Consider the following 13,105-nt stretch of genomic DNA (forward strand, 5'->3'; position numbering starts at 1 on the left):
GTGAATCCCAACCACTTAAGCGTCTGTCAGTGTTATCATGGTATTGATTATTGTATTTTACTGTTCTTTATTGTAGATTGCGCATTGTTTACATCAATAGTGTGCTTGATTTTTTGCAGGGTATTCGATTGAAACTGAAACGATAAGAGACAAGTAAAAACACTGATCTTGGGTGAAACACTTGAGATAATTGAGACGGTGAATGATGGGACGCAAAAGGAGAAATCGAAAAGCAAGCCTATGAAGGTTACTTTAAATGCTAGAGGAAGATATCAGCTGAGTTTCTGATGTCGAAGGAAGTATGTAAAAATGGTTCAGACCATGTAGGGAGGCGAAAATTCTTTTTTGTGAGCCTAATTATTAGAGAAAAGGCTAAACGCTTTGCGAAATTAATTTTAAGCCCAGTAACAGTTGGCTCGAGGATTCCAAGAAAGTTAGTAGTGAGAGTATATCCGTGGATAGTAATGTTTTGGACGAGTAGAGGTGCTCTTTAAGCAATATTTTGAACGACTATCACCCAAAACATATTTTTAACGCTGAATAAATAGTTTTGTATTTCAACTGCCTCCCTGATCAAACCTATCAATTTAAAGATGAAAAGTGCCGAATTGGCCAACACAGTAAAGAAAGTGATACAACTTTACTAGTAATTAATGTGACGTGATCAATCAAGTTAGAACCCTTCACTATTTGTTAAGCAAGAAATCCTAGATGCTTTAAAGGAGTAAGGTCTCAGCCTGTTGAATACACGTCAAATATAATGGCATGGACAAATAATGAGTTATTTTCTTCGTGTTTATCTGAATTAGATAAAACTATAGCCAAAAAAACAAACAAAATTCCTTATTTGTTAACAACTGTCTGCTCACATTCCCATTCTTCCGCTAAAATGGGTTCATGTAAACACAGCATCTAAACCAAGACAACATCTAAGTTGCAGCTACTGAAGGTACAATAAAAAACTTCAAGGTACATTACTGAACTGAAGTAGTCAGGAAATATATTTCTGACATTGAAGACAGAAAGGTGCGCACTATCAACCTCTTAGAGACCATGCAATTCGCCAACAAATTTTGGGACAGCATAACCAGCAAAACAATAGCCAACTGCTTTAAGTCAGGTGGATTTGATGTTCCAGAAAATCAAACCGAAACAGAAAATGGCCACAGTGGAACAAGTAGAAGAACAACAAGTAGAAGAACAAGTAGAAGAACAAGTAGAAGAACAACCACCAAACAAAAATATGGGATGAGTGGAATGAGGTGACAATGCAGCTGTTATCAGACAAGATACCAACGTTTGAAGAATTTACACTTGTCAATGAGGAGAAAGCCTTAGTCGGCATGTTAATGCTGAAGAAATTATAGAATTCCTAATCATAGATGAGGATGCTCCTTCTGACGATGAAAACGAGGAAGAGGAGCCAGTAGATGTTACACCTAAAAAATCCAAATATGCAGTTCTTACTTTACGTATGTTTATAGAAAAAGCAAGTAATGTAGCAGATAATGTTCTTCATCAGATGTTTCAATCGAAAAGATGATTGACACACGTGTTGCCAATGGCTTAAGCAGAAGAAGACCATGGACTTCTTACACAGTTGGTGTCTGAACTGTGCTATTTAGTTTGCTTGTGCATTTTTTTTTTTTCATTATGTAAACAGTCAGTATTTTTCAGTAATACAGAAAATAACTTAATTTTATATTAATGCAATAATGAAGTTAATTTTAGTTTTGTAGTGGCTCTGGTGAGTAAATTTTATGATTTTCAACATCTCTAACTCGAATTTCATTTGGTTTGCCTCTATAACCCGTTATCTTTAATAAGTCGAATTTCGTGTAGAGTTACCTCTATAACTTTAGCTATGCCTACGTCGAACCATACGTAACTCGAAGAAATGTCATCATCCGGTGAACTCCGAGTTAGCGGTAAAGTGCCATTTCACGCTTTATTCAAACTTATATGCATTCCTAATAGAGAGCGTTTATTTATTTAACTATCAACTGGAGAATTATTGGCATAAAGCAGATTTGATCAATTCTTGATAATGTCAATAGCTTTACTTAACAATTTTTCAAGATAGCAAAACAAAGATGAATATTTCAAATCTTCGATTAATTTGCTAGTTTAAAGATGAATAGACAATTTGATTTGCAATTCAACGCTCATTTCAATCATTAATTTAAAAATATACCCAAAAGAAGATTTTAGAAGGAAAGTAAAAAGCTACTTAAAGCCAAAGACGAGTGGAAATGAAGTCAAATAGTAAAGTGAGTTTAATACGAACATATATCACTATCAATAAAGAAGAGAAATTCAAAAGGAACAGAAATTACAACAAATAATTAAATTAAACATAAATCGAACAGAAAGCACCGTAAGCAGGATTGGAGCTAACAACTCCTATGCCTTGTAAAGACCAGACGTCACTTAAGCTTTAGTGAGGAAATAAAAAAGTCAGTAGTAGTGGATCAATAGTATTTACAAATTATTTTAAATTTTTTCATTTTTATAACTTAAAGAACCCAAAATCAATTAAGATTTTAAGGGATAAATATCAGCATATGTATATTAAACTGAGAATACACATTTTTTCAGTAAATTCATTTGAATTTTTTCAGTAAACTATAAATTATATTCTGGCTTTTAGAAACCATAGGAGCTTAGGCCCCTACTCATATTAATTTCCTCTCGGTTAAAGTTTGACTCTGTTATTTATTTAAATTTCTGTTTGTTTTGGGTTTCATGTATTCATTGATACTGAATTGTGGCATTTGTATGCTTGGTAAATTATTTGACTCGATTTTTGTTCATTTTTGGTTTAATGGAGTTCTTTACTCTTTTTTGAAAAACTTATTTTGTGGAATAGGTTGTTTCTAATTAATCACTTAAAAAAGAGCTTTAAATTTACGTTTCAATAAGCTCCCTCCCAGTTATCTTGGACCTTCGGTTTGATTCAATCACCCCTTGGAAAAAAACAAAACAAATAAATGTGCATCGACGATGTTTCTTCTAAAAAAAAAATGTGAAATTCCGCATTTTGAAGATTGGAGCTTGAAACCTCTATGGTAGGGTTCTCTGATATGATTTGTCTCATAAATGGATTTTAAATAAGACCGATGCTTTTTCAGGGTGTTTCCCTTTTTTCCAAAATCAGGCAAAGTTTCCCAGGTTTTTGGGTTTGGGTAGGTAACAATAAACTGAAAAAGTTATGTATATTTAAAGTCAGCATAAAAAGCCAGTACTGCAGGTATAGTAATTGTCATGAGAATTATATTTTTAGTTTTGGTGAACATTAGTCAAAGTCCTTTTTTAGTTCTAATTCTTTAATCACAAACTTTTTGATAAGATTCTATTGTGACGAATTTTTTTTTGGAACCTGTTCATTTTATTTAGTTGAATAGGACAATAAAAAGAAAGAGGGTTAATTTGACAGCTGGATAGTAAGTTTAAATTTTGTTTTTCTTTCACTATTCTATTTTTTTAATGTCTGAATATATAAAGGATTTTTAGTCCAAGGGCGGAGAATTGTCCTGTTACGAAAGAGGTACATTTTATATGGCCGTTATAGAATCAAAACGTGGTAGCTATGCAGGCAATATGATTTTTGAGTACCTCTACTCCTTATGTAAACTATTATCAGGCGTAGGGAATTACATAAAGACAAGTCTACATGTGTTATAACCTTAGAAGAAATAAGCCCTTCAGTAATTTTGGTTTGAGTTTGATTTTCTTTTAAATTAAATGCATAATAATTAAATATATTATTGATTAAATAAATTGATCCCTTTGCCAGAAATCGTTGTCGTATAAAATTTATTGTATTTTGTTTCATTTTGCATTCAATTTAGCTGCCTGTTTTTATTTGAGAGTATTTTCCTTAAAGTATTTAAAAATAAACTTATTTTTACGAAAAAAATTCTTTAAGAATATTCCCTGTCACCGAATCACCGCTAATATTTTGGCGTTTGTCCCCCCCCCCCAAGGAAAATTTTTACCGACGCTCTTAGTTCAATATCCCCTCAACATTCCCTGAAAGCTTCACCTTATTGCCCTTAGGCTTTTTGGAGACCCAAGATCAAAGATGTCCTAATTTTTCGAAAGAAGATTAAAGGTTTTAATAATGATCAACTCGCATAACTTATATTCCCTGCCCCAAGTTCTATGGGTTTAGATTCATCCTGGAGGCATAATTATTAGACCTTACAACTATTCAGAACAACATGGCTATTTCAAAATTTTGATTTATTATGTTTAGGTGGAGGGCAACAAAAGGGGCTTAGGATAAGGCTAGTCACCCTCCAATTACTATTTAATCTTAAAAAGGACACTAGAACTTTTGATTTCCGGTTAAATAAGCCCACTTGCAGTTTCTACTACCATTGTTTTGATATCATGTCCCCTGGGAGAAAAAGCAAAAAAAATTATAGGTAAATCTCTCTTCGTTCTTTACTTATCAACAAGCGGAATGACATCATTTTCATACAATTCTGAAAAAGGCTTATGCCAGCTTTACCTCTTACCCAGACTTTCTGTCTTGGCTTTTTCTCCAATTACCCATGGCTTTCGACTTTTTCATTACAGTCCACTAACTTGATTTTAGTTCAGAATAATAGCCTATGATACTAATCGCTATAATCAAAAATTATTTTTAAAACCTTTTCTTTGCAACGGAAAAAATTTCCAAGCACCTCAAATCTTTATTTCTCGTTTATATCTCCCTTTAGGGTAGACACTATGTCGTATTCACACTTCAGCCCAGTCGTCTACAAAATTATTTTTGATGGGATACCTAAGGTTTTGGTGAAAAGCCGACCAGAAGCACTCTGATTATGCTTAAAATATGATTGTAGCCTCTAATGAGGGATAATGAAAATAAATCTAGCATTCATCTCTGGCTTCCAAAGAAAAGGATTTTGAAAAATAAATCCAGATAAACTAAAATCCAACAAAGACACAGCAACATCCAGTTTTAGTATACCAAGTTTTTTTGCCATATACACCATCCTATCCCAGACAAAATAGTTGCATTTATGAACTTGTTCTTCAATTATATACATTCTTAAATTAGACACTATATTGTCTGATAACTTCAACCGGAACCTATAAGATTTTCCCTTCAGAGAAAGCCACAGAAAAACGGTTCTTATTCCCTTTAAAGGTTCTAAATGAAGCGTTTGATAGCATTGGATATTATCTATATGTATAAATTCGAATGTATGTCTATGTCACCACATTATTCGTCCAATTGCCAAGAGACTTTTAGAAGTCGTTGAGTACACTCTTGCTAAGGTCTTAGGTATACATCCACTCCTCCGAGGCCATCTTTATCTTGGGGTTAATTTCCGCAATAACTGAAATCAGAGACCCTGAAAACAAATATGTAAGAGTTGCTTCCGTGCACATTGCTGACATTTTCTAGATATTAATTATCCAACTACGCTTTACAAGTTGGCAATAATAGCCTAATTTTTCAAATACTTTAAATTGAAGAATAAGATCGTTATTTTCGGGGGAATTTCCTGTGAGAGAGGTGAAATCGAGGAGCTGAATTTTCCACGCGGATGGGTGGAGTTTTGGAAGGAATTTCTACACTGTTGAATTTTCCATATAGTAGAGAGGAGTATTCTGTAGGGCGAAACATTCTCGGGGGAGTAAAGAATAAACATACTTCATTATTCCAAAAATCTGAATATGATTTCCTCCTCAATAGTTCAGCCTAACGTTTGTATAAAGTCCGCTTCGTGGGCGAAAGGTGGAAAAAACCCTTAAAAATAGTGAGACTTTCAACAAATATATTAAAATAAGGAAACTGAAAATACTCCCATATGAATTTCGAAACAAACACTCTGGTCTGGGAAGAGTTTAGCCGCCCCTTCCTCCTCTACCGTGAAAATTTCAGGCGGTAATCAAGGACTAAACTATTTTAGTATACATTAATCAGCTGCTAGTTATTCAACAGAAGATTTTCTTGTTTGAGTTTCAAAGGTAGATAATTTGAGGTCAATCCCGAAGAGTGTTGGCATTCACCCTTTTAATTAGCAAAGAAGCAGATCAGCAAATTTTTAATAAATCCATTCGCCTGGCCGTTGCTTGGCCTTATCAGGAATATGCCAAATTACAAGTTGTTTTCAAGTGACAAAATTCAGATAAACTTCATAATAAAAATGTTAAATCACAGTTCTGACACTGTAGAGTATCAAAATTTTATGGGGAAAATTAAAAATGTATCCTTCATGACATTTATTATAAATTTTAATTTGGCTATTTCAGGCATATTCAGCAATGATCGCGCGATTTGTCGACCAATAGAGAAAAATTCAGCTTGTACTTGTACAGGGTAAAGTCCAAATTAGAAGACGGAGAGAAAATCTTACTTCCGACTGAAGCGGGGCTCCCACGGCGTCAATAAAGTTAATAAAGCTGTCCATAAAGTTAATAAACCGTTTTCCTCTTATAACTTTATTGACTTTATGGTTGTCTAAAAGAAGTTAAACTTTATTTAACTTTTTCAATAAGGTCCGGAAAGTTTAGCCAATAGGAGAAGACTTGTTGAATATTTCAATTCAGGTAAAAGAAACTAATTAGATAGCCAGTCTTAAACTTTTTTCTCTAATCTGTGGAACATTGATATGTGGAACATTGAAGCAGAAGACTTGCTTGTTTCATTAGTGAGAAATAATCCTTTAATATAAAGTTCCTCACAACGGGAACATACGGACAGAATTTGTGTTGAAAATGCATTCAAGGAAATAAGTGAAATCAAACAGTTCGTGGTAACGAACTGTAAGTAAGGAGCGACCCGGCTCAATGGTAACCGAAACTCTAAAAAACGGGATTTTGATACCAATAGATACATCAAAAGAATCAGATTTTAATTCTGATTTCAAATATATAAGTTTCATTAAGTTCAATATTACCCATCAAAAGTTACGTGCCTGAGAAAATTTGGCTGATTTTCGAAAAAAGGGGGAAAGACCCCCAAAAAGTTATAGACACCATCATATTCAGACACCTTAATGAAAATACACCATCATATTCAGCGTATCAGAGAACCCTACTGTAGAGGTTTCAAGCTCCTATCTACAAAAATGTGGAATTTTTCATTTTTTGCCAGAAGAAAGATCACGGATGCGTGTTTATTTGTTTGTTTGTTGTTTTTTTTCCCAGGGGTGATCGTATCGACCCAGTGGTCCTAGAATATCGTGGGAGGGCTCATTGGAACGGAAATTAAAAGTTCTAGTGCCCTTTTTAAGTGACCAAAAAAAATGGAGGGCAACTAGGCCCCTCCCACGCTCATTTTTTTCCCAAAGTCACCCGATCAAAATTTTGAGATAGCCATTTTGTTCAGTATGGTCGAAAATATGATAAAAATGTCTTTTAGGATGACTTGATCTCCAAAATTCTCCAGGGGGAGGGCTGAAAATTATGAACTTTACTCAATGTTAACATATAGCCTAGTTTTGGTTATTGGGAAGTATACAGACTTTTTCAGAGGAGATTTTTTGGGGTAGGCGGGGGAAGGCGCGGGACGGGCGCTAGCGGGAAGGATCGTGCCAGGACGGACATTTCCATGGGGGAAGGGACATGGCTATGAAGGGGGCGCCGGATTTCCCAGCATTATTAAAGAAAAAGATCAGGAATTAAATAAAAAAAAACAAGTTTTTCAACTGATCAACTGATTGTGATTAAGAGGTCATTTTTAAAGAACTGGAAAAAAAAATTCGAACTATAGTTTAAAGAGCAGGGTATTGACTAGGGGGCGAACCCCCTAACATACGTGTTAAAAATTTATGAATATAGAAGTTCGTTACGTAAGTTAATTCTAAGTTACATATATTTATTACTAATAAAAACGTTCGTAAATAAAATTAAACAAGTTTCGAGAAAGCCATTTAACCAAATATAATATGCAAATTTTGTTTTAATTATTCATGTACGGTGAGCCAAAATCAAAACCTGCATTAATTCAAAAACGTTCAAAAATTAAATAAAAAAAACAAGTTTTTTTAACTGAAAGTAAGGAACGACGTTAAAACTTAAAACGAACAGAAATTATTCCGTATATGAACCGGGCTGTCCCCTCCTCAACGCCTCGCTCTTTACGCTAAAGTTTGACTTTCTCACAACTCTATTTTTTTAAACAATAAAAAAAACTTTAGCGTAAAGAGCGAGGTGTTGAGGTGGGGACAGCCCCCTTCATATACGGAATAATTTCTGTTCGTTTTAAGTTTTAACGTCGTTCCTTACTTTCAGTTAAAAAAACTTGTTTTTTTTTATTTAATAATGTGTCAAGAATTGGGTCATCATTTTTATCTGTGAGCCTTCTTTAGTAAATTTTAAAGTAAAAACAACATCTAACTTAAGACTAACTTATTAAATTGAAAAGGTTATCAAAAAATAATGTCAGATATATTCAAGAATGAACATGTGAATAATTCAAATTAATTGCTTGAAAAATTTTCCATAGTCAGGAAGGTAAAATTCATGTGTGAGCGCGACGAACTTTACGGTATGTAACTTTGTGGAATACTTTATTAACTTTATTGACGCCGTGGGAGCCCCGCATGAGGCTGATGAAAGTTGTGATTAATTTTTTACTTAGCTCAAGACAAAAGATTAGAGGAGCTTGTTTTCTGAAACTGCTTTCACCCGAGCTTAGTTATAGTAGTAGAAAACTTTCATTGAACTTTTCGTTTCAATCTAACTGGGGAACCAAGAAAAAGAAGGTATTCTTCAAAAATCCATTCAATAGTGAAATCATGACAGACCCATCAATTGAAGAAATACTAGCCCCTCTGAGACTAGCAGTAATGAAACAGGTATGTTAATTATTAGAGTATGTTTGACTGCTCTTTGCATAGGTAGCCCAATTACGTCTATGTACGAAGATTCCCCCTTTATGTACTAAGGAACACTAGCCTATGGGCAAATCAGGAAAATTATTATCTTTCAGTCACCATTTGTGATCTTTCTAAATATAATCTTCTCTTTTGTGATAAATGCAGGTAAATAGTGCATTCATGTTAGCCTAAGTAAATTTGTAAAAATTTAATCAGCCAATTAGCCTACTTTTCTCAGTTTATTGTCATGAACAGGGCTAGAATAAATCCTTGGTGTCCCTAGGTACAAAAATTAGTAAATTTTTGGCAGTTCATATTATATCTAGCCTAGCCTATTAGAATTGACTATATATGTCTAATAGGCCTAGTTGCTTCTATTGAAAATTCATATTTCCCCACCCCCACCTGCCTAATGTGTAAAAGTATACCCTGAATTTTAACAACAAAAAGAAGTTATCAACAATATTTGAGTTATTTAAAAAGTGGTTAAAATCCTATAACAAGTTTATAAATAAGTTGTTCAAGAGTAACATATTCCAAAAATACTTATTTATAACAATGCAAACCTCATTTATTAGACAACTCAAATATAAAAAATTTTCCTATTGTTTCAAGTTTTTTGAATGTCATCAACAAAAATAGGCTCTGACAAAAATTTATCCAACTGTTTTGGTGCCCCTAGAACCCAGATATTTTTTTTTGGGGGGGGGGGGGGGAGATACACAAATATTTATATGGAAATCCCCAAAAATCAGTGTTAGTGGAAGCCCTGAACAGAATACTACTGATGAGTGATGAGCTAAAAGTAATGCAAGAGAGAGTTGATACTGAGCTCTGTTGTTTTAAAATCCCTTTTCTGTGAATAGGCAGCACAACAGCAAAGCACACCTGGCATTTTGGTGATAAATCACATCAGTCCAGATTTTCTTAAAAAAAACATTGCTCAGTGTATTTTTTTACAGAATTGTAGGCCCATTGGCCTGGTCATGAGACAAGCCTAGACAATGTCCTGTATAGAAGGCCTTTTCTCTATGCTAATGATATTACAGTTCTGGGGAGAAACCTTTTATGCTTACAGATAGCTTCTTAAAAGGTAGTAGATATGTTGTCAATTTGGGCAATTAAAAATAATATGGTTTTCTCAAGCCATAAATGGGTTAGTGTGTTTTTTCCATAAAATAAATAACATGACCAACTTCAAATCTCTGGCAAAAATGAATAGAAATGTGATTGTAGTTGCAGAACATGTACAATTCCTAGGAGCTGAATTTGACTAAAAGCTTACATAGAAGACCCATCTGGATAAGCTGATTGGTAGTCTCAAACAGCAGCAAAATTTTGGTAAAATTCTAGACAAGCTACCATATTTTTTGCTGTCTTTTGAAAGGGTATAGGTTAGGAAAATGGAACTGTCAGGGATAGATCTACAGACTGAAGTTTGTCCTGGGAAGGTATTTTGAAGTACCTACAGTGTTTCTTCACTTTTCTTTGGCATTCCAGAAAAATAGAGATGGGTTTTTGGACCACCCCTATTTTACTACAGCATGGTGCAATGTGAGGGTTGTAACAAGAGCCCCACCTTCTTGGTAAAATTTTGACCAAAAATTTGCCAGCATAAACAAAAAATATGCTCTCTGTTTTGACAAGCAATTGAAAAGAAAGTTATATTTAATATTGTGATTTATAGAATAAATATCAAGCAATAAAAGTTACATTCTTAGAATCAGGAGAAAATCAAGTTTCTGTTAATATCCAAATATAACTGGAACACTGAAAGGGTATGTACATCACAGTAGTTTAATTGGTATTTCCAAAAGAGGTCCTTGTAGGTAAGTGAATAAACTAATAATTTAAATTGTTTGATCTTGTATAATTATAGTAACAACCATGCTGATGCATAGTTTAGACTTTTAGCTATTCATTGATATATAGAATTCTTCTTAATTCCTCTGTGGTACCAAGGTGTCAGGGTTGTGGTTTTAAATAATTTTGCTTAATTGGATACTGTTTTTTACCAATGTCCCAGAGGGAGAAACCCCTTTGTTTATTAAGTATCTCAACAGAATTACTGGGCAATGCCTTTTGATCTTTGCTTTTCTCAAGTGGCTGCCTTGTGTGTTGCCTAGCTAATAGAACAGTACCATATCTACCTCCCTCTAGAGGGTACTGACCTTTAATAACCTTTTAAAATCTTTGTGTTATAAAAGTGAAACCTTGCAAAATAGTCTTCTGCTTAAATGAAGTACAAGAACAGTATTTTCAGCTTCACAACTTTGCTTGATCCCAATTTATGAGGTTTCAAAGATCTACAAATACCTAAATTAAATAAAAACATTGATATGGCTTAAAAGTCTACTCAAATAACAGGTAGTAATAACAAATAACATTTTCAAAACTAAAACCCCAGAAAAAGAAACTGAAAATTAAGGTATAATGTTCTTTTGTCAAAATTCCAATAGGTATTACCTGTCAAATGGGAAAATTTGTAAGACTTAGAAATCAGAAGGGGGTTAACATAGTAGCTTGGAAATACCTTTCCAATTTTACTAAAGCTTTATTAATATGATCTGCTATGGAAGAAGAGGAATCCCCACAGCATTTGCTTCAACTATTGTGAAGTCAGTGGTTGTATCAAAGGTAGACAATGGATCATTTATCTATGGATCTGCTAAGAAATGACTCCTGAAGAAGCTTGAGAGTATCCTCCATGCAATTTTATAAAGAGCTCTTGGCTGTCTAGAATCATCTCCTATTGCAGCAATTTACTGTGAACAAGGGAGCCAGTAACTTGATTTCAACCTCCTTGCAAGATATTTTGCTAAGAAGATAAACTAAAAAATTCAGATTATCAATGAGGAATCATTAGTCAATATAATTCTGATACCTATTTTAAGCCAAACAAGATAGCCTCTTTCCAAAGATTTCTTTCCCTTCCTGGTGTGGAAGAATTTATGGAGAATGGAAAACCAACTCTTAACTTAGATTATGATTCTTCTAGGGCCTCCAAAGAAATTATTGAATTGATTATTCCTAATCAGTGTCACAAAAAAAAATGAAGAAATCCCCCAAGTATTGATGAAAATGATGTTCGTGGGAAAGATGAAAGAATGTCAGGACTACACCCAAGTTTACAAGGATTGCTTAAAGATGTGAAAGGCTTGCAGTTGTTTAGTTTTTATACCTTCCCAGAGTCTACAGTATACCCTGTAACCTGACAAATTTTTCTGCTGAACTCATGACAGTCAAGTTTGCTCTTCAAGCCATATCAAGTCAAATGGATGTCAGACACCCAGAAGTACATTGTCTGCATTGACTCACTGTCAGTTCTGATCATACCAGCAGCACCAAGCAAGAAATTTTGCTACCAAGATTGATAACATGGTTAACAATTATCAAGAAAGGGTATATCATTTTTATTTATCTGGGTTCCTGCACAATGTGGGATAGCAGGAAATGAACTAGCAGACTTGGTTGCAAAACAAGCCTCCCAACTGGGTCTCATCACTTACACCCCTATTACTGGTCCTTTATTCCTGTCTTCAATTAGTTAAAAAAAATTTGATAAAGAAGAGATGTTGCTCCTTTCTTCACATATCCAGCTCTTAGATCTCTACAGTTATAAAAAGCATTCAAACAAAATGTACCTCCCATCCCATATCCTTTCAACATGCCTGTTTTGTCTCAGATGTGGCCATGAAAAAACAAAATCAACTCTTTTCCAATGAAAGATGGCCCAAACCCCCAACTGCAACACATGTGGAGTGTATGAAGACATGCACCACCTCAACTTTAGCTGCAGAAAATAAAACAAGGAGAGAGACATATTAAGGAATTGCCATGAGAAGTCATTTGAACCATTCACCATGCTTGCTGTCCTGGGTCATTTACCTCACCACCTTTGGCAGCACAAGCCTTTTAGATAAACTTGTTCAGACTTCTGGTTTGGTTTATTCCCTATAATTTTTTTTTAGTTTTTACTTCTATTTTATCTGTGCACTATGTGACATGTTATAAAGCATGAATGCATTATTGATTATAAATATGCTATATATGCACTATAATTGCTTTATAACAAAGTGTAAATGTACTGTTTTGATTCTTGTTCTATACCTTAAATTACAGCTAAGAGCAATCTAAGGATTTCTCCTTGTAGAGCTCTGGAATGATAACTAGTTGTATGCAGGTTCACTGGTGACCAGGTGCTGTTCCATCTATGATAGCATCCCAATTCAGTTTACACTCTCTTGGGGACCACTCAGCAT

The 13,105-nt window shown here is 34.2% G+C and overlaps 1 protein-coding gene across 1 annotated transcript in view; it reads left to right on the forward strand.

Moving 5' to 3' along the window:
• The first annotated feature begins 8,545 nt into the window (after window positions 1-8,545).
• The window catches only part of LOC148953193 (glycine--tRNA ligase-like), a 60,526-nt gene continuing 55,966 nt past the window's right edge, over window positions 8,546-13,105 (forward strand). Inside the window, 1 exon segment of the mRNA XM_089088350.1 lies at window positions 8,546-8,822. Within this exon segment, the coding sequence (XP_088944476.1) occupies window positions 8,568-8,822 (255 nt within the window). The 5' untranslated portion in view covers window positions 8,546-8,567.

This window comes from Artemia sp. Qi Xiang Cuo, chromosome 4, assembly GCF_049724085.1.
Source record: "Artemia sp. Qi Xiang Cuo chromosome 4, ASM4972408v1, whole genome shotgun sequence".
Classification (NCBI taxonomy): Eukaryota; Metazoa; Arthropoda; class Branchiopoda; order Anostraca; family Artemiidae; genus Artemia; species Artemia sp. Qi Xiang Cuo.